General features: G+C 40.6%; 1 protein-coding gene across 2 annotated transcripts; it reads left to right on the top strand.

Annotated features, from left to right (window-relative positions):
* Positions 1–841: 841 nt before the first annotated feature.
* Positions 842–13,263, top strand: dglucy (D-glutamate cyclase). 2 transcript variants are annotated; one of them, XM_034857677.1, is made up of 15 exons: positions 842–954; positions 3,392–3,474; positions 5,175–5,328; positions 6,798–6,884; positions 7,314–7,467; positions 7,749–7,899; positions 8,001–8,123; positions 8,581–8,823; positions 9,013–9,130; positions 9,399–9,541; positions 9,663–9,762; positions 10,318–10,466; positions 10,653–10,772; positions 11,577–11,737; positions 12,694–13,263. In XM_034857677.1, the coding sequence occupies exons 2-15, from the start codon at positions 3,399–3,401 to the stop codon at positions 12,853–12,855; spliced, it is 1,941 nt and encodes a 646-aa protein (XP_034713568.1). In that variant the 5' UTR covers positions 842–954; positions 3,392–3,398; the 3' UTR covers positions 12,856–13,263. The 2 variants fall into 2 exon arrangements, with proteins under 2 accessions (XP_034713568.1, XP_034713569.1); XM_034857678.1 differs by lacking the exon at positions 8,001–8,123.
* The last annotated feature ends 7,472 nt before the right edge of the window (positions 13,264–20,735 follow it).

Below are 20,735 nucleotides of genomic sequence, written 5' to 3'. Positions count from 1 at the left end.
TAATTCAGAGAGGGAGGTATTAAGAAATATATATTTATGTCTGCTTTGTCTTGGAGCCTAAAGAGTTTTAGCAAGAAACATCCACTGTTTTTAAAGTTTGGCTCAAACTGGGGACTAAAAATCAGGAGAAAATCTCAGCCTCAGACACTGACTTCAACCACTGACCTTACAAGCCACAGGGTTTTCATCGGGAGAGCAAATGGAAGAGGATCCGGCTGCATCTGGGACAGTAGCAGACAAGTACTTGATTATTTCCTGCTGTTCTATTTGCTTAAACCTGATTTCTTATGAGTCTTCTTCTTCTTCTAACAGAAGCAGCAGGTGTGCCTGGATGCATATTTAGTGTGTTCTGTCTCGAATTCACCTCCTATAGCTGTGTGGTACTGTACACGTGACTGCCCCAGTGTTTCTGCATGTTGATGTAGACCTGCTGCCATCTAGTGTGTAAAAGATCCGTTGCAAACTTTTGCACATTACCACATTTGATAAGACTTCCGTCCCAAGGGCCCCCATATGCTCATTTGTTGCTTTTGAATGTTTGATTACAGAAAGTGCATAAAAGTAATGACCAACATATAATTTAGTCATTTTGTTACTTATGGGTGGATTTACAGTGAAAAGAAAATCCTGCCCCTTTTTGCTGGGGACCATAAAATCATGGCTTTTATAGTGGTGGGCAGGAAAACAACAAGTCCCAAAGCAATCAAGCCAGAAACGGGTTGAGTGCCGTTTCCTTCCTTTTTTTGCTACCTTGTTATTGTAATTTAACACGTGTTGCGAAAATTATCCCATTAAGATGACTTTATGAATTATGTAGACTGGTAACACTTTATTTTGAAAACCGGAAGTAGCTACATGAGCATCAATCAGCTAGAACAAGGGCAGCTCAGTTTTAGCCATAGACAGTTAACCTAGAGAGTTTTAACGTCGGCTGGTTAGCCAGCAGTTTGTAAGGTATGACCTTTCTTATACAGTCTATGGGGAAGACCCAGACTGTTAATATTAATATACAGATTATGGTAATACCTAGCTATAGCTAAGACAACAACGAGTCGTATAAGAACCAATAACAAGTCACGGTTTTAAGCATTTGCTCTATAACGTTATAGTTTACAAACTGCGTGTTGACTTTGTTAATGATAAATTTAGCTGAATATTGACTTATTTCTTCACCAGATATGTTATGTTTGCTTAACGTTACTAAAACGATAGGCTCAGTAATGTTAGCTAGTAAATGCAATACGTTTAGAATAGCTTTAGTTTAGAGTTCAACAGATGTTTCTGTACGCTGAGCTAACTCGGCTGTGTTTTCTATTGATTGTCGGCTCAGTAAATAACGTATCGTGCTAGCTAGCGTTAACGTTAGCTTACTTCCGTCATTAGTGAGTTAACGGCAGGTGCTCAGGGTTGTTGAGACTGGTTCAGATATGCAGCCCGCTGCAACAGCTCTGAAGTTAGAGTGTAAAGCCCAGACTTAATGTTGCGTTAAACTAGTTAGCTAGTTTGACTAAAGTCGTGTCGATGTTTGCACCACGGAGACGTAAGGTTAACCTTACACTGGTGTAACGTTAAAGTCCACACTAACAATAATATTGTCGCAGGAAATGGAACGGGCCAATCAGAGAAGCACAATTTATGCAGTGTTCATTACCGTGTTGTTGTCTTTCGAGCCCGGTTCAAAGTAACTCACTAAACAACATACGGTTGGTCTAACTACACCAACTACTAGGACAACCTTAACCCAACGTCACAGCTGTTGCAAAATAACAATTGACAACTTCTGGCACAGTTACATTTTTTATTTATATACTGTAGTGTATAGTAAAGAATATAAGATAAAAAAAAACACTGTTGTATTTGGTTGCACCTTACAGAGAGAAAGAATGAAAAATATTCCTAGCCAATTGATGAACGATAGGCCTATTTATTATATTTTATTGAATAGATTATTGTTATTTATTTGTTTATTTTCAAATTTCCAACATTAAAATAAATTAGCATTAGTATTATTAGGCTGCAGAGTTTTGTATACAAACACACCCTTCAGCAGCTTCTAATAACACAAACTAAACTAACTGAAAAACAACAACAAGACAACAAAGTAAGACAACCAGTAGTTTGGGTTCAACATGTGCTTGACCTTTTCTTCAGTTTCGTTTGGTTTCTGACCTTAAGCACGTTGTTTGTAGCCTGGAAATCCAAGCCCAAATCCGAAAGATTAAATGTGCTCTAAGCCATGTCACGCATGTTTTAGGCTACAACATTCATTGTCACATACAGCTAACATCTCCTGACTATCTGCTAGCTGCCTGTCCACAGAACACACTGTAAAAAACATCTCCTCATTATCTGCTAGCTGCCTGTCCCCTGAACACACTGTAAAAAACATCTCCTCATTATCTGCTAGCTGCCTGTCCCCAGAACACACTGTAAAAAACATCTCATTATCTGCTAGCTGCCTGTCCCCAGAACACACTGTAAAAAACATCTCATTATCCGCTAGCTGCCTGTCCCCTGAACACACTGTAAAAAACATCTCATTATCTGCTAGCTGCCTGCCTCCAGAACACACTGTAAAAAACATCTCATTATCTGCTAGCTGCCTGCCTCCAGAACACACTGTAAAAAACATCTCCTTACTATCTGCTAGCTGCCTGCCTCCAGAACACACTGTAAAAAACATCTCATTATCTGCTAGCTGCCGGTCCCCAGAACACACTGTAAAAAACATCTCATTATCTGCTAGCTGCCTGTCCCCAGAACACACTTTAAAAAACATCTCCTCACTCTCTGCTAGCTGCCTGCCTCCAGAGCACACTTTAAAAAACATCTCCTCACTATCTGCTAGCGGCCTGTCCCCAGAACACACTGTAAAAAAAGCATCTCCTCCTAATCTGCTAGCTGCCTGTCCCCTGAACACACTGTAAAAAACATCGCATTACTATCTGCTAGCTGCCTGCCTCCAGAACACACTGTAAAAAACATATCCTCACTATCTGCTTGCTGCCTGCCTCCAGAACACACTGTAAAAAAACATCTCCTCAATCTCTGCTAGCTGCCTGTCCCCAGAACACACTGTAAAAAAACTAAGCCCAGGGTCTACTCTCCCGTCTGTTTTCTATGTCTTTATGTTTTTGTGTTTTGCGTGTTATGTGGTGGTCTACAAAGTTTTAAGGATGTCCTGTCTCTTAAACTGTAATCCTAGTTTACTTACAGTACGGATACAAATAAAGTAACCTGAACCTGAACTTTCTTTTTAAATGTAAATAGAAATGTGTCTGGTAATGTAAATAGTGATATAAGAACAATATTAGGTTTTGAAAACAAATGATTTTGTGTGTGTGTGTGTGTGTGTGTGTGTGTGTGTGTGTGTGTGTGCGCTGATGTTTAGGTGAGGCATGCTGACTGCTGTCAGAGCCGCCAGACGTTCCCTCAGATTTTTCAGGAGTATCTTTAACTCCTCCATGGACTCAGGTAAAACACAAACACACAGACTACATTTGTATACCAGGGCTCAACATTAAGGCTTGTCCGGGACAAGTGGATTTCTTTGTAGGGCAAGTGGAAGAGAAATGTGCTTTCCCCACTGGATAAGTAAAAACAAAAACAAAATAAAACGGCAGCAGATCACTCTTTACAGGCATAAACTGTATGTTAAGGTCAGGTGAGGTTACAAAAATTATAAATGTAAGATTCTCCCCTAACAGATTTTGACATTGACATTTTTGTCGACCAAACTGTAAGTGAGAAGACTATGTGAGACATGCAATTACTACAGTCAAAGATATTTTACTTTTCTCATGACATTAAAGCAATAAACTCGGTCTGGCCCTCAATGTGATTCTCATTTTCTAGTGTGGCCCTTAGGGAAGATTTGACCAGAGACAACCCAAGAATATTCCGCAAATCCAGACAAAGTACTGAAGGAAAATGAAAATTGATAGTCCAGTATGTAGGAGGGCAGACACAGGTTACCTCCCTGCCCCCTCTTCACCTTGTATACCTCTTATCAAAGATTAACCACTTGCATAACTTCTTCCCTTGAACATTAACCCTGGATGAGACTAGTCTTTAATTTGCTGTTTGGCTCAATTACAACATGCCATCTATCTTCCCCCGCTGCAGTCACCAGTTCCTGTAGCTAGCGTAGCTGCCACTGCGGTGGCATTGACTGTGTCTATAGCTTTGATCTAGAGGCAAGGACCTGAGAGAAACCAGTTTGTCCATAGGATAAAAGAAGGTAGTTGCAGTAGACGTTAGAGTATCTAACAAACAGGGTGGCTCTGTAATGGAGCAGTCAAATTATTTACGTTTTTTGAGTCCTGCTGAGTTGAGGCTGTTGATCAGGCAGGGCGATCCCAGAATAAGCACCACGACTGGATTAGCTAAGGGTAAGAACCAGTTTATAACCTATAGTGCTGCATGTGACACGGAAACCATGAACTTGGAATTATTTATAATGTTCTGCCAGAAGGGCTCTGTTAATCAACACTTTAACAGAAGACTGACTCTTTGATGACTGGGAAGGAGAGTGTGATCATGGGAGTTGTTGTCTTCAACCACCATTGTCAATGAAAATCACCTTGACGTGAGTCATGCCGTGTTCACGGACGAGTTATTATGTTAGAGTGTTATTTACGTTACCTTAAGTATCTGTGCAGAGCCTTCAGTCTGCAGTGTTGATTGTACACTTCAGTGATAAACCAGAGACCTTTACAGTCAGGCTGAAACAATTCCTTTAGTAACTCGAATAATTTGATTACTAAAAGTCCTCACGGCAAAGGTTCTTTTAATCAATGTTACCAACGTTGCATCGCTCACGGTGTTTCCGCACGGAGGATTATTACTGTTGCACACCGGGTTGACACTGCTTGTCACTCGTGCCATGAAGACAAAATTGAGAAAGAGCGTAAGGGGCTAAGAGAAGAGACCGGCTGGTGAAAACAACAGAAAGTATCCAAAGTTCACATGTAATTAAAACTAAAACTATAGCGTGTAGTCAATGCTACAGCAACAGAAAACACTTATATGGACGATGAAACTACACCAAAACACAACAACTACCAGAAACAATAACAAGAAAACGTGGTGGTGGCCACAATGTGATCTAAAGGGTCGACTTGTTGACTATCCCTTCGGAAAAACTGCAATCATGTTCTCTGTTTTGGTGTCAGGATACCTGCAGGCTAATGTCGTCATCCTCCCCAATCATCTGGCCAATGACTTTGAAGCGTTCTGTCGCAAGAATCCCGCCCCCCTGCCACTCCTTTATCGCAGCCAATCAGGAGAGACTGCCTGTCCATCTCTTGCTAAACATGCTGACATAAGGTAGAACACATGTACATCACACACTGAGCACCATTTCCATTACTCTTTGACATTTTGTATCTGTATTTCTCTTTTTCTTGCGCCAATACGACAATGATTAATGGAATGGCTCACACCTGTATGAACAAATGTCAGCAGATTTCACATTAACCCTGGTTGATGTTTGTGGCTCTGTGTTACTGTAGCTCTCTTTTTAAGATTCTTTTATTTGTTTTTAAAGCTGTTCATGGTCAGGCTCCCCAGTATATTTTAGAACTCCTCCACCCCTACTCCAATTCCAGGCCTCTTAGATCCTTGAGTCAATTGTTTTGAACTATTCCTCGGGCAAGGTTAGTGGGTAAGGGAGATTTATGCCTTTTTTGTAGCAGTTCAAAAACGTTGGAATAATCATCCACTTTGTCTCAGTTGTTCTACCTCCGTTGATAGTTTTGAAACCCAACTCAAGACATATTTGTTCTCAATGACCTTTGGTTGCTGTTAAAGGTTTTTCAGCTTTCAAAAAAAATTTTTTAGTGCTGTCAATTAAATGTGTTTTTAACAGCAGTAATGCAAACCCATTTTAACAGCATTCATTTTTTTATCGGGAGATTAGCGTTCTTCTTGGCCTAGCAAATTTTGTAGTTTTGTTCACAACTAGTAACGTTTGAAAAACTACAACACCACATCAGATCAAGCTAGACCAGAAACAAAACAACAGGCACACCGCACACACGCCGGCCAAAGTGTAGTAGCGTTACGTTTTGAGTGGATAGCGAGCGCGAGACGCCTAAATGGACGCCAATAAGTTTCTGGATGGAAAATTGGACTATTTCAAAGTTGGCAACTGTTCCATTGACGAGACCAAAGTGATGTGTGTGTTTGGCCGTTGTGAACTGAGCTATCATCGCAGCACGGCCAGTCTGAAATACCAATTGATATTTGAGGGGCGGCCCTCATTTACAATATCATCAAGTAGTTACAAAGACAAAACCAAAACAACAACATAGAAAAGAAACAACACCATCGTAAGCAAAATTGAAGGAGACCAAAACTTTCTGAATGGGAACAATTATTTTATAAACCAATTAGGCTAATGGATGGATGGAGGATGCAAAAGAAAGAACAATTATGTAAAGCAATTACAAGTAAAAGTTTGCAGGTTTAAAACCAGAGTTCTAGTGAGTTGATTGTATGGAAATGCTGTAAAGGAGTCAGCCGCACCAACGTTAAAGGAAGGTTTTCCAAGTTTGGACCGAGCTTGTGGAACATGAAGCAAAAGCCAGACAGCAAAGCAAGTCTGAATCCGAATTGGATTTGAAAATGTTGGCAAAAGTTATTTTGGGGTAAATATACGTATATATGTATTTAGTTAAGGCATTAACAAGTCCTTTACATTGATCCTTCCACTTTATTCTTGCTGGCAGTGCAATTTGCAAATGTTAACATGGCAGATGTCAAATGTGTGTGTTTGTGTCTTTCTGTGTCTTCAGGACAGATATTTCTCAGTACTATGTGTATGAGGAGGGTTGCCTGGTGAATAGAGTCTCCAGTCTGCAGAGTCACTGTACTCACCCAAGGTATTTTAACAAAGTCAAACAGAGCACTGCTCTAAAAGCAGTTTGAGTTCAAACACGCAGAGAAAACTGACGTGGAGAATTTAATCCGGATTACTCAATGGAAAAAGTTGTAATATGTTGGTCTCCATCAGTGCATGAATAGGTCCTGAGCATGTGTGTATATTTCAGGCCGCTGTGTAGTGATTACTAACAAAACAGAGTTTAAATTGTAATTTCACCACTGGGGCTCAATAACAGTATAAATGATTAATTATTAAAATATAACTGACAGCATCAAATAATGTCACGTCTAGTCATAACTGGGTCCAAGTCCTTTTGGTTGACTCTGAGGAGAGATGGATATTCTCCATGATTTGGGAGGCAGGGAGGATATGGATGGTTTGTTCGACTCTCCACTCTCTCACTTCTCCTTTTTAATTATGCTCCCAGGATTGAATCAGAGCAGCAGGCTGAACATCATGGCCCGTGGGCAGACATGGTATGCTTCTATCTGGGCTGCAGTTTTGGCTTTGAAGGCCAACTGAAGAAAGTTGGAGTCCCTCTCAGAAACGTGGAGCAGGGCACAAATGTCAGCATGTATAGGGTATGTGCAAATATCTTAAAATATGCATATGTATGAGGAGAATACAGGTAAGCGATGTCATTGTTTTGTGGCTATGTTTTAAAATGGATATTCCGCTGACGTTTGCGTGCGAAAGCTTGAGTGATGCGTTATATTTCATCACTGATGAAGGACAACAGCTGCGCTTAGCTTTGGAGATGAGTCTATTAATTTGTAAATAATAAATAAATAAGATTTTAAAATTGTTTGTGTGTGTGTGTGTGTGTGTGTGTGTGTGTGTGTGTGTGTGTGTGTGTCTCCAGACTGCAGTTCCCTGTGTTCCTGCAGGAGTATTCAGCTGCCCTCTTGTGACCACTATGCGTCCGATTCCAGCTGGCATGCTGAATGCAGCAGTGGAGGCTACTTACCTCAATCCGCTAGCACATGGAGCTCCTGTACACATAGGAGACCCAGGTACACACACTCATACAGACACACACACACACACACACACTTTACACAGGATATTAACCTAAATTTACAAACACATAACTTCACATCACTTGTGTGTGTAGCTCTCCTAGGCATACAGGACCTGTCCAAACCAGACTATGGGGAGCCAGTAGAGCTGCAGCCTGGGGATGTCACAGTGTTCTGGGCCTGTGGAGTGACTGCTATAGAAGCAATACTCAGCAGCAGTGAGGAATATGATTGGCTAAAGGGCCATCCACACCAAGAAGGATAACTGTAATAACAATTTTGAATATATAGTTTTATAAATAGTTCTAATAGCATCTGTTGCCTGAAAAAGACAATGCTTTTGGCGTCCCCAGGGACAGCCTGTAGACTTTTTTTGGTTCATAAAATACACCCAAATCCACAAATATGTAGGATAATACTAAATACATTCCTATAATCTTACATTGCAACGTCCGCCGTATTCATGTATTATAATCAGCTGGAGCATGCAGTGCATGGTTGGTGCCACTGTTTACTGATCGTTATCGCCCATCAGTGTGGATGCTGATGTAATTATTTATAGTTATGATTATTGTAATCCTTCTTAGTGTAGACCCCTAAATGCTGCATTCACTCCATAACCTTCTCATAGTTTCTAAGAAGTGATCATGCATTCAGACGTCTGTCTCCCTCTAGAGCCTTCATTGGCATTCAGTCACGCGCCAGGCTGTATGTTCCTGACGGACGTCCCAGACTCCTCCCCGTCCTCCCTCATAACTCCACCTTCTGAGGGTGTAGACTCTCCTTCAGCGGATCACAATCTTGAGCTGATTCCCCTCTGCTTTCTGGTATCCCACAATCCCTTGTTGTACAGTTTGGCATCTCAGAGAGCCGTGGCAAAGATCAGACAGCTGGAGATGATTATTGGAGAGGACCCAGGTAAACATGTGCTTAGAGCAAGTTCATAGAATTTGGTAGAAATGGTACTAGGGGACTTGTCCCTACCAATATCCAGTGAGCATGGTTATTAATAAAACTGTGGAGATGATAGAAAGTCACGGAGTGCTCTGCTTAATCTTGATCAAGTTTGCTGGAGGTGTGTGTGAGTGTGTCCCCTTCTCTCACCAGGTCAACGAGGAATCAGAGCTTTATTTGTTCAGGATGAACTTCTGCGCTCCAGTCTGGCACTCTCCCATGCATTCTCTGTGGCCATAACAACTGGCTTTCCCACACACTACATGCACAGGTACCTACACAGATACACTTGACACAGACATATTGAAATGCTTTGTACACTACTTTTAGAAGTTCTACACACCGTCCTACAACACACTATATAGGGAATTACTCAGTTTGTGACTTGTTTGGTGCCACGGTTCTGTTTTGTGTCACGCGGGGGTTTAGGTGGCAGTGCGTGAGAAGAACGTTGCTGGCATGGGAAAAAATGTGTTATGGAATTGCTGACTGCACCTTTAAATGTTTCACCAGGTTGATTGTTAGTGTTTCCCCTTTAGCCCCCCTGATGAGACTGATGGCCCACCTGGAGCCATTGCCATGGCAACCATGCTTCTGTCGCTAGGGAAACAGGTAACATTGGTGACGGACCGGAGAGCCCTGGAGATGAACCAGGCCATCATTGATGAAGCTGTGAGGACAGGTGGGACAGAGATCTACCGTACCTGACACCAAACCCTCTGAACACCACCAAATAATGCCATTATCCTTCATCAATAAAGAACATCTAGCGTTTAATAACGCGGTTATACTGTGATACTCAGGTGTGCTGAAAACTGCAATCCCATTGGTCACATTTGAAGACAACGGTCCCGACTCTGCTCTACACTTCTTGTGTCACCATGGAGACCCCAGCAAGCCCAGGTTAGCTTACCTGCTGTGTGTTTGCAGTGAGGATGAGGACACGTAAACAACCTTTTAGCCCTATTCTGATTATTACATCAGATCTATTTTACAGCCTTTTTAGACTATGAGTTGGTTCAATTTGTGTCCTTGGTATAGATTAGGGTAACTGGACAGCCCGAAAGATTCAGGACAGTCCCAAAATCCAAGCAGTTGTCCCTAATCCCAAATCCTGCCCCAATTGTTCCAAAAATTAGAGCAAAGTCTCAAGAGCAGACTCTCAAGTAGTTATAGTCTGATAGAAAATTAAAAACTGTTCATGGTGGTTGAGTCATCCTGCAGCCAGCTCCCATTGGCTGCTCATTGGCTGATATTATAACAACACGCATTGCTATTTTTCATTCATTCATTGTAGACGTATCTGCTAGAGCAAATGAAACATGAGCACCGTAGATTTGTCTAGTTCCCATGCTAGATATTTGTTAGCGATGACACTGGACTTTGATGTCTTGCCATCAGGTGAGTCCTTCAGCTCCAAGAGCGTGGAAGTGATGTGATTGTAATTTGTAATACCAGGTACGACCACCTTGTGGCGATAGAGCGCAGTGGACGTGCTGGAGATGGAAATTACTACAACATGAGAGGAATAAACATCAAACATCTGGTGGATCCCATTGATAACCTGTTTATTGCTGCCAAGGATTTACCAGGAATTACCACTACGGGTAGGTAACACTTTATAATACCTTTTTAATGCATCATTGACCAACAAAAACCTGGTCTAAAGTCAATGGCGCAGTATTTCATTGTTATTTTATCAGCAAATTATTAGACTATGCCTAGACTCGTGCACACTATGCTTGTAATTTCTCTCTATAGCTTATCATATGTTTTTATCTCTGACCCTGTAGGAATCGGTGATGGGGGTAATGAGTTGGGGATGGGTAACCTAAAGGAAAAGGTGACGACTCTGATGCCCAATGGAGGTCTCATAGCCTGTGATGTTCCTGCTGACTATGCCATCACAGCTGGTATGGACTCACAATCATTATACCAGCTGTACAAAGTGAACACTGCAGATTATACTGCTACTGTTGTTATGGGTGCACACACACAGCGCAGAACTGCTTTTAACACACATTACAACTCTAACATCATATTCAGCATATTATACATATAACATAAACACTGAACACACTATAGAGAAGTGAAACTGGCTTCACCATAACTTCTCTATATGTATTCTGAGCCAAGTACCAAAAAGGGATATAAAGTTCCATAGTGGAGTAACTTTGTTATCTGTATATGCTAATCTGTTAATTGTTGGCTATTTTATCTGCATACATGCAGAAGTGAAACCAAAAAGTATTAGTAGTAGTAGTTATGAATAAACGCAGCCTTTTTGTCTCAGTTATGCATGCCTAGATAATCAGTACACACAGCAATGTGAGAATGGGACCATTCAAGTCCTTAACTGACCTGAGTGTGTCTTTAGAGGGCGATATGGCCCATTATCCAATATTGTTTTTCCCGCAACATTTCAGTTATCTTTTTACAATTGGGGAATTAAGACGAATGATGAATTAACAGCTGGGATTTTTTTGGCCACTATGCTAAATTTTCATCTCTTCCCAAACTGTCATTTGACATCCGTCCCTGCATTTCTTTTTACCTAAAAAATGTCATGCTTTTTATCCCAGTCATTTAAAAAATCACTCATTAAGAACCATCACTTAGGCTTTGAGAAAGCTGTAAAATACCTCTTACAGTACTTGGAGATTTCCTTGTCATGATTTGCCTTGTCCCACACTCACCACCGCCCCTCCCTCCTGCAGGGGTGTCTAACTGGGGAGGATATGCCGTGGCCTGTGGTCTCTACCTGCTCCACACCTGCCCCTCCCACCAGCGCTACAGAAAGAAAGGACTGGGTTTGGAAAACATGATCCCCCAAGAACAGCTCCAGGACTGGACTGCTAACCTGCCATCTGTGGAGAAGGTGACAAACACACACACACACACACACAAAGACACACACTTCATTTTTGCTTACAGAATATTGTAGATTCTCTATTTTTTGGATTTCCATCTGCTTTCTCACATTCTCTTAAAAGTCAGTTTTGTGGGTTTTTAAGATGTAAATCTTGGGTTAATGTCCTTCTATTTACATGGTATAACTTAATACTACTATAACTACAAACAGTCTCTGGATGCATACCAATTCCTGTTATTCTTTTTTTTATTTAGTGAGCGAGACAAAATAACACAAACATAAACAGACAGACCCAGAGTTGTTGTGCCAAGTGTCCAGGGTCTTTGATTCCTGTTATTCATATATCTTCCCTCTGTCTGTTCCCAATTTGAGATTAGATTATTAAGATGATGAAAGTTTTAAATGGCATACCAATGCACATGAATGTCCCTGGTCCACACGTTTATAAGACAGCATAAATTAATTTTAAAATTAGTTTTATAATCAGATTTTCAAGACCAAACTAAATTCATGTGTATCTTATATGGTTGTTACGTACAACAAAAAAGACTAAGACTAAATACACAACGCATTCTGTTCTTTGCTTTTGAAATATAATGTATTAACTTAAAGCTGCAATAAAAATGTGAAAAGTATTTCTCAAGTTACAAAACTTGGGAAAAAATGGCACCATAGGAGATACCCGTTCTGGAGAGGAGCTTACCCCCTTGGACGTCAACTGAAGCGCAGCAACCCGTTGATAAACTACGTCTCCCAGATCATTGGTCTGATTGGTTTAAGGACCATCCGATTGCATACAGGGTCATTTAAAATATGCCCGTTGATCACGCCTCTCCTGCAGTAGATATACAGAGCAGACTACCAAGACTAATAGTTCAATCTTAAAAGATTGATTTTGGTCTGGTGATAGCCAGACTACATCTACGGTACATGTTCACACTCTCTGTCTCTTTCTCCTCCAGGAAGAGTCTATCTTATCCACTCTGGTGCGTTTTGGGATAAGAAGTGGGAAAACTGGTAACCTGGCCATGGAGGTGGATGGTTTGACCTTTCACCCCACTCACTCTGACATCATCACCAGACTTCTGAAAGTCACACTAGGCCCCACCACTCCAAACCTTTGACCAACTCATCAGCTTTTGTTCTCAGCCGTCTGCTGTATCTCATCTATCTGTGAGATTGAGTGTTAACATAACCTTGATACAAATAGCAGCTAATGCTCGTTGAGACCAGAACCGCCGTAGCCCACACAGTTTAACGTTGATCAAAACAATTTGAATTATTCCATCATTGTTATTACTATGTTTCCCTATTGCACTGCCTTTTTTTCTAAATACCTTTTCTGCACATTCCTATATGGTTACAATGATAGAAACATGTTTAGAAAACCCTCCTACGTAGAGGAATTGACACATTTGCATCATGGCCGTACAGCGCATTTGAGACAATGAATAGGACGTAGAAACTCAATATGTACGACAATATTCTCCCACATACACTTATAATCACTCTAATGTATGTAGGCCTACCATATTAATCTTTTCATGTGTGTAAAATATCAGAAATGAAAGGGAAAGTGTCTCTCTCTCTCTCTCACACGTGTCTTGCCATGTATGCCAGGTAGACTGTTGAACTGAAAGATGAGCTGCTCAGCTGGAATTACTGGAATTGTTGGGTAAATTATAGTGTGTGGTCTAGAGCTACTCTATCTGTAAAGTGTCTTGAGATAACGCCTATGATCTGACACTATAAATGAAATACTAAATCATATTTGGCAAAATAGAAGATAAGCAGGGAAAATTTGATTTGATACCATAAATAATATTGAATTGAATTGCTCATGGGAGAGATGAAGAGACAAATATAAATGCTAAGGGGACTTTTTGTTTTTGTTTATTAGACATAGTGTGATAATTTAATCATTTGCACTGTGATTATATTTTATTCACCATTTAGTTAACTTGCCAAAATTAAAATGCTGAAGTTGATGACAATGTTTTTACATTTGTTTCATGCCTTTTATGTTTTACATTGCAGGTTATATGCTGCTTACAACTCAAAACAGATAGAACCAAATAGATGTTTTTCATCAAAAATGAGTAGATTGTTGACTGAACTGACGCGTGAATGGCCTATCAATGTTCGTTGGACAAAAGGATACAGACAATCGAGGGTGTCGAGTTTTGGCGGATGCAGTACCCCCAAAGAGTCCGGCGGTGCTGGTGTTGGAGCATGCATAGAGTGAAACGGTGTTCTGACAAGAGAAGTTCTGTTTCCTCTCTATTCAGATTGCCAAGAGAAAGTGAGAGAGAAAAGAGAGAGAATGAAAGGATGGCTGCTTGTGTGTGTGTGTGTGTGTGTGTGTGTATGTGTGTGTGTGTGTGTGTGTGTGTGTGTGTGTGTGTGTGTGTGTGTGTGTGTGTGTGCGTGCGTGAGCGTGTGTGTGTGTGTGTGTGTGTGTTTGAGAGCGTGTGTGGCTTTCAGCCCTCTTCCTTGGCTACCGGTGACAAAGCAAAGTAATCTCAAAGCAGCTTTCTTTGCTCTTTCTGTCTGGCTCATAAATACATGTAGAGCTCTGACACTATTTTGATGCCTTAAAGCACTTTTTTGTTTTTAAATACAATTGGTAAGGGTGTAAAAGATCCATTGTATTGACAGTAACTAGAAGGTGATTTGTAAAAGAAATGCAATGTTATGGAGCTTTAGCACGGATTAAGCAAGCACTAAATGTTTTGTCCCTTAAATGAGCTGTCGCTATGAACACACTGACTTTTTTCCTGAACGGTCCAAACACACATCAAGGCATTTTGTAGGTGCACTAATGATGTGTAGGTCCTTTGCGATGCAGAGATAGAAGAATTGAACACTTTCCACGTTGTGAATTCCACATGTGAATCTTTACTGGTCTCACGATTCAATTCAATTACGATTATTCTGTCAATGATTCGATATCACGATGCATCACCTCCTCGATATTAAGTTATATTGCTTCACATGGTTTTCATCGAAAATTTCAAGCAGTCCGATATATGCATGAACTCCCCTTTTTATTGTATATGCTCTTAGAAAAGACACTTCCTCAATGTAGCCTAGTCTGAATACAGCAGAGACAGGAGACAGGCAACAACAAAAAAGCAGCGACAATAATCAGTTGTCAATAATCGATTATGGTCAGTCACTGTATCCATAAAGAGTCGTCTGCATCCCGATGCAATGATTCATTTCAACAAACCTAATTTTAAGATTATGATTATTATGCCGAAGCCAATCGGGAGGCAAGCGAAGAAGAAAGGCCTTCAGTGCTATTCATGAGCTCGCTCAGTTGCGCTGGGTAAAGGATGCTGATGGCTAGGCTCGCATTGGCTAGCTGTTAGCCAATCAGAGTCAAGCAGCTTAGCTCATTGAATATTAATGAGAACAGGCACAAATCAATTCAATTTTATTTATAGTATCAATTCATAACAAGAGTTATCTCGAGACACTTTACAGATATAGTAAGTCTGGACCACACTATAATTTACAAGGACCCAACAGGTCTGGTAGTTCCCTCCAGAGCAAGCAACAGGCGAGGAAAATCTCCCTTTTAGGAAAAAACCTGGGACAGACCCAGGTTACTGTCAGGAAAAATCTGTTGTACATATTAAAGTGAATAAATATGATACTAATCTGCATTCTGTCTGTTTTTCTTTAGTTTTTTTACTTAGTTATGGTGGTCTCGTGCAAGTTTTATAGTTAAACTGGATTCTGGGGGGATAGAGATCTTGTTAACAAGGGGATATATTTTGGTCATGTTGTTAACAAGGGGGATGGTGTGTCCCCTGATATCGCCTTATGACTTTACTAATGTCTAAGAAAGAGACACAGCAGGGAGGACGCAGATGTAAACAGCGGGGGTTGGTTTCCCAGATGTAGTTTGAAGAGCCGCTTTCTTAAAAAACATCAAATTTGTCTAGATGGTATTTCTTGACTGCGGGTGTACAACTGCAGTTCACTGTAAATAATTTGATTCTGGTTGGCAGGCTAAATGGTCTTGAGTGTATGTAATTAGTGTTTGGTTAGAGAAGCTTGGTCAGACATGTCACTCCATCACCGTCTTTACATTCCTATTCTTACACAGGCTAGTCGCAGGCTGACTGTACCAGGAGACAATCAATAACCTTTATTTCAACTGATGCTGTCCTCATATAAAGTGACAACGAGCAAGAGACGGTAGGTATCATCTATCATCACAGCACAGACTCCCAGTCCTGCACAGTACTGGTCTGTGCCCTATGGGTGTGGTTTCCACTCCATTTAAATTTGGCCCACAAAAGCATGTGCCTTTTTATGTCAACTTGAATCAGCAGTTTACCGAAGAAAATGTGGAACAATAGCACAGCAAAGGATGACGAAACATGTTTGTTTTCTTATGGCTCCATCGTTATTGTCAAGTGATTCATTATCAAGTTCACCATGCTGGCAAGGACATGATGTTACAGTGGGGGGGGGGGGGGACGCATTTGATCCCCTGCTTATTTTGTATGTTTGCCCGCTGACAAAGAAATGATCACCCTATAATTTTAATGGTAGATTCATTTGAACAGTAAGACAGAATAACAAGAAAAATCCTGAAAAACGCATGTCACATGTTATAAATTGATTTGCATTTTTATGAGGGAAACAAGTATTTGACCCCCTCTCAATCAGAAAGATTTCTGGCTCCCAGGTGTCTATTATACAGGGAACGATCTGAGATTAGAAGCACACTCTTATAGGGAGTGCTGCTAATCTCAGTTTGTTACCTTTACCAATGTCCCCTTCACAAACATTGAATTAAATACACATACAGTTCCTACAAAACAAAAGCCTAAATGTTCAGACTTAAGCCTGCTCAGACCTGAATTTTCAGGTACATTACAAACTTCAATGTGCATCTTAGAAAACTAACATGGCAAAAATACATTTCTAATTTTTTATTTTCAAGCACACATTTCTCCCACAAAAAAAAAGGTATGAATAATTATATTGGGTGGTGATGGCGCAATGGATATGACACATGCCTTTGGTGTGACACATCTGGATTCAATTCCCACTGCGATACACCTGCCAATGTGTCCCTGAGCTAGAAACCTAACCCATAGTTGCTCCGGAGTCATGCAGCCTCTAGCATTTAGAGCATTTGTTAGGCATTTTGAACAAAAGTGTCAGATAAATGACATGTAATGTAAAATATAATAAACAATATAATGCACTATTGTGTCTGGAAATGGAGTCAGTTTGGTTGCTTTAATAATGACTCTTCTTTACGTGTGTTACACTATGATAAAGAATGAAATGTTAACCCCTCAGGAAACGTGTTGGTTGGTTCCTCTTTGTGGTCCAACGCCACTTCTCTATCACAGTCAGGTTGACTTATCCCTCATGTTGTCCTCGGGTCCAATTTTTTATTACAAAAAATGGGCCTTCAAAAGAAGCGCTAAAAAGTCCACATTAGAAATATTAAATAACTTTGGAAAAAACATTTTAAAAAGCAACCACGACAGTGACAGTTGAAAAAAAACTTTTCAACACTAAAAAACTTTCTTTCATGGTTGATGGGAAGACAACACAAGGGTCAACAAAACAAGCAAGGCAGTAGTTGAGTGTGTAGGGACCTGGCTCGGGGACCGGAGGATAGCTGGTAGAATCCCTAGAGGACCGGCAGGTGGAGAGTCAGTTCCTGGGCGCTGCAGAGCTGCACTGGCGAAGCACCCCCCCCCCACTGCTCGGGGCGCTGTGCTGCGGCGACCCATCATCCTGGCATCTCATTTGATGCATGAGTGTAATGTCAATCAAGAGAAAGGTAATGGAGTGAAAATATGAATTTCCCCAAGGGGACATATAAAAATATGCTATTATTCACCCAATACTTCCTCCTAAACCACCTATGTTTGACAGATGCAATGAAGGGAGAGCTGGCCTTTCTATTCTTTATATGTAGTTAAATGTTTCAACCCTGCCTGCTACTGTTTGCAAGGTTACATTTTGTTATTTGATATCTGTTATTGAACCCTGGTTCTGCTTCTGTGCATTCTAAAGACACTGAAAATATGAAATCATACTCAAAGCTTTCTTAAATGGATAAGGGATTTACTGAGTAGAAAAAGACATAAATCAAAGAATGGGGGCCAGTTTCAACACAGACACACACACACACACACACACACACACACACCCCTCTGCTTCTGATTCATTTTGCTGTTCTTCTCATCTCCTCCCACCTCCTTTTCCACTGTGACCTTTGATCGCAGCTCGACCCAGGTTTTTTGTGACTTCCTGTTTGACGACAACAGCGGCCAGAAGCAACTGATACTGCCAAGATTATTACACACACACACTTCCATGCCTCCCTCATAACACACTTATTCATCCACAAATGACACACAGATCTCGCAATACACACATTCAGCAATTTTCTCTCCCACACACACACATTTCTCTGTTGTGTTTGCACACTTTAAGTAGACACACACACTTACAACATCATAAGTGCCTCAGAGGAACAAGAACAAATACGATGACAGACCAAGAACACTTAGGTTTTCACACACAAGTCGTTTTCAGCTCCTGATTCACCTGACAAATGTGTTTATTGATCTTCCTAAACCAATAAACTCTATTACGTCACATGCAGCCAACCATTTCATCACATGGCTTTACCATTCACCAAAAGATTCCTCTCCCTTTAATCTGTGTGCATTCATGTCCCAGAAAGGCTTGTTACTGACTCAGCTCTGGGAGCTCATTCCCCCGGAGTCTTTCTGTTTTCTCGCCTCGCACCTTAATCACGGTTGCAGCTGCCGCCGGTCCTGCTCAGTGCCCTACTACACCCTCCTACACTCTGCTATGACCTGCTACACCATGCTACGCCCTGCTAGGCCCTGCTACGCCCTGCTATGACCTGCTACACCATGCTACGCCCTGCTAGGCCCTGCTACGCCCTACTATGACCTGCTACACCATGCTACGCCCTGCTTGGCCCTGCTACACCCTGCAATGACCTGCTACACCATGCTACGCCCTGCTAGGCCCTGCTAGGCCCTGCTACGCCCTGCTACACCATGCTACGCCCTGCTCGGCCCTGCTACGCCCTGCTACGCCCTGCTACACAATGCTACGCCCTGCTCGGCCCTGCTACGCCCTGCTATGAACTGCTACACCATGCTGCGTCCTGCTAGGCCCTGCTACACCATGCTACGCCCTGCTCTGCCCTGCTACGCCCTGCTATGACCTGCTACATCATGCTACGTCCTGCTAGGCCCTGCTACACCCTGCTATGCCCTGCTGTGCCCTGCAGTGCCCTGCTACGCCATCAACTACTGCAACTACTATTTCTAGTCATGGTTCCATTATGCTTATTATCTATAGTTGACGGTGTTCATCATACCCCCAACCAGCACCGTCAGATGCCCGCCCGCCCACCAAGAACCTGGGTATGTCCCAGGTTTATGCATGAAGGGAAGTTTTTCCTGGCCACTGTTGCACTGAATGCTTGCTCTTGAATGCTTGTATGTATTTCTTGTCTTTTTATATTCTACCTGTTGTACGTGTCCTATTTGCACCGGGCTCGGAGAGAAACATATTTTCAATTGCTCTGCATGTCTGACACAAAATTGACAATAAAGTTGTCTTGGCTTGACATGCCTTTTTTGGACATACTATACACTTGGTTGAGACTATACTTTGACTTTTTTTAAACTTATTTCGACATACTATACTATGAGTTTTTTACTTTTTTAGACATACTATACTATGACTTTTTTACTTTTTTAGACATACTATACTATGACTTTTTTTACGTTATTCGACTTACTATACTTTGACTTTTTTTTGACGTACTACAATGTGACTCTTTTCTGACATATTATACTATGACTTTTTAAAACTTTTTTAGACATCCTATACTATGACTTTTTTTACTTTATTCAACGTACTTTACTATGACTTTTTTTTTACTTTTTTCGACATAGTTTACTATGACTTTTGTCGACATGTTATACTTTGACTTTTTTGTTGATGTTTTTATCTACATCAACACTGTGCCCAGTGGTTAGTACTGTGTTCTCATAGTGCGAAGGTTCTGGGTTTGAAACCCGGTAATTCTCCCTTCTCTTTCTGAAGTTTGGATATTCTCCCCATTGTTGTTTCTTCCTGATATTCCAATTTCTTCCAGAATCTATAAAAGTGTGTCTTGACTTTATTTTACTTTTTTCAACATACTTTACTGTTTTCTTTTGTTACTTTTTTCAACATACAACACTATACTATTTTTTTTTTACTCTGCTATGTTGACTTCTTGTTTTGACAGCAGCAGTGTGGCGCAGTGGTTTGCCTTATCGTCTGGGAGTTTGGATCCCAGAAGTTCTGCTCATTCTGTGTGGAGTCTGTATAATCTCCCCATGGTTGGATATCCTCCGGCTGCTCCTTCACAATCTATAAAAATGTGATGTGACTACTTTGGTAATTTTTTTTTTTTTGTTTCTTACTTTTTTCGACATACAATACTGTAATAATTTTTAACTTTTTCCGACATGCTATACTAGGACTTGTTTCACTTTTTGTGACAGAGTATACCATGGCTTTTTAAACTTTTTTGACATATTATACTGTGACGTTATTCACTTTTTTCGACATACTATGCTATCACTTTTTTAATTTTTTTTCGACATACAATAATATGACTTTTATAAACTTTTTTCGACTTACTATACTAAGACTTTTTTCGACATGCTATGCTTTTACTTTTTTATTTTTTTCGACATACTATACCATGACTTTTTTTCGACATACTATAGTATGACCTTTTTGACATAATATACTTTTACTTTTTTTACTTTTTTCAACATACTATATTATGATTTTTTTAAACTTTTTTTGACATACAATATTATGACTATTTTTTAAAACTTTTTCAACATACTATTCTATTACTTTTTTCAACATAGTTTCCTATGACTTTAATCAACATGTTATACCAATGTTTCCC

Source organism: Etheostoma cragini, chromosome 20, assembly GCF_013103735.1.
Source record: "Etheostoma cragini isolate CJK2018 chromosome 20, CSU_Ecrag_1.0, whole genome shotgun sequence".
Taxonomy (NCBI): Eukaryota; Metazoa; Chordata; class Actinopteri; order Perciformes; family Percidae; genus Etheostoma; species Etheostoma cragini.
The sequence above is the reverse complement of the archived record's forward strand: the minus strand, read 5'-3'. Positions and strand labels throughout refer to the sequence as shown.

What these genes read in the sequence shown, in the direction of transcription:
- dglucy (XM_034857677.1), top strand. Translation starts at nt 3,399, where the DNA reads ATGCTGACTGCTGTCAGAGCCGCCAGACGTTCCCTCAGATTTTTCAGG. An exon ending in TGTACACATAGGAGACCCAG is followed by an intron (nt 7,900 to 8,000) that starts GTACACACACTC and finishes TTGTGTGTGTAG; the next exon opens with CTCTCCTAGGCATACAGGAC. An exon ending in TGATGAAGCTGTGAGGACAG is followed by an intron (nt 9,542 to 9,662) that starts GTGGGACAGAGA and finishes TGTGATACTCAG; the next exon opens with GTGTGCTGAAAACTGCAATC.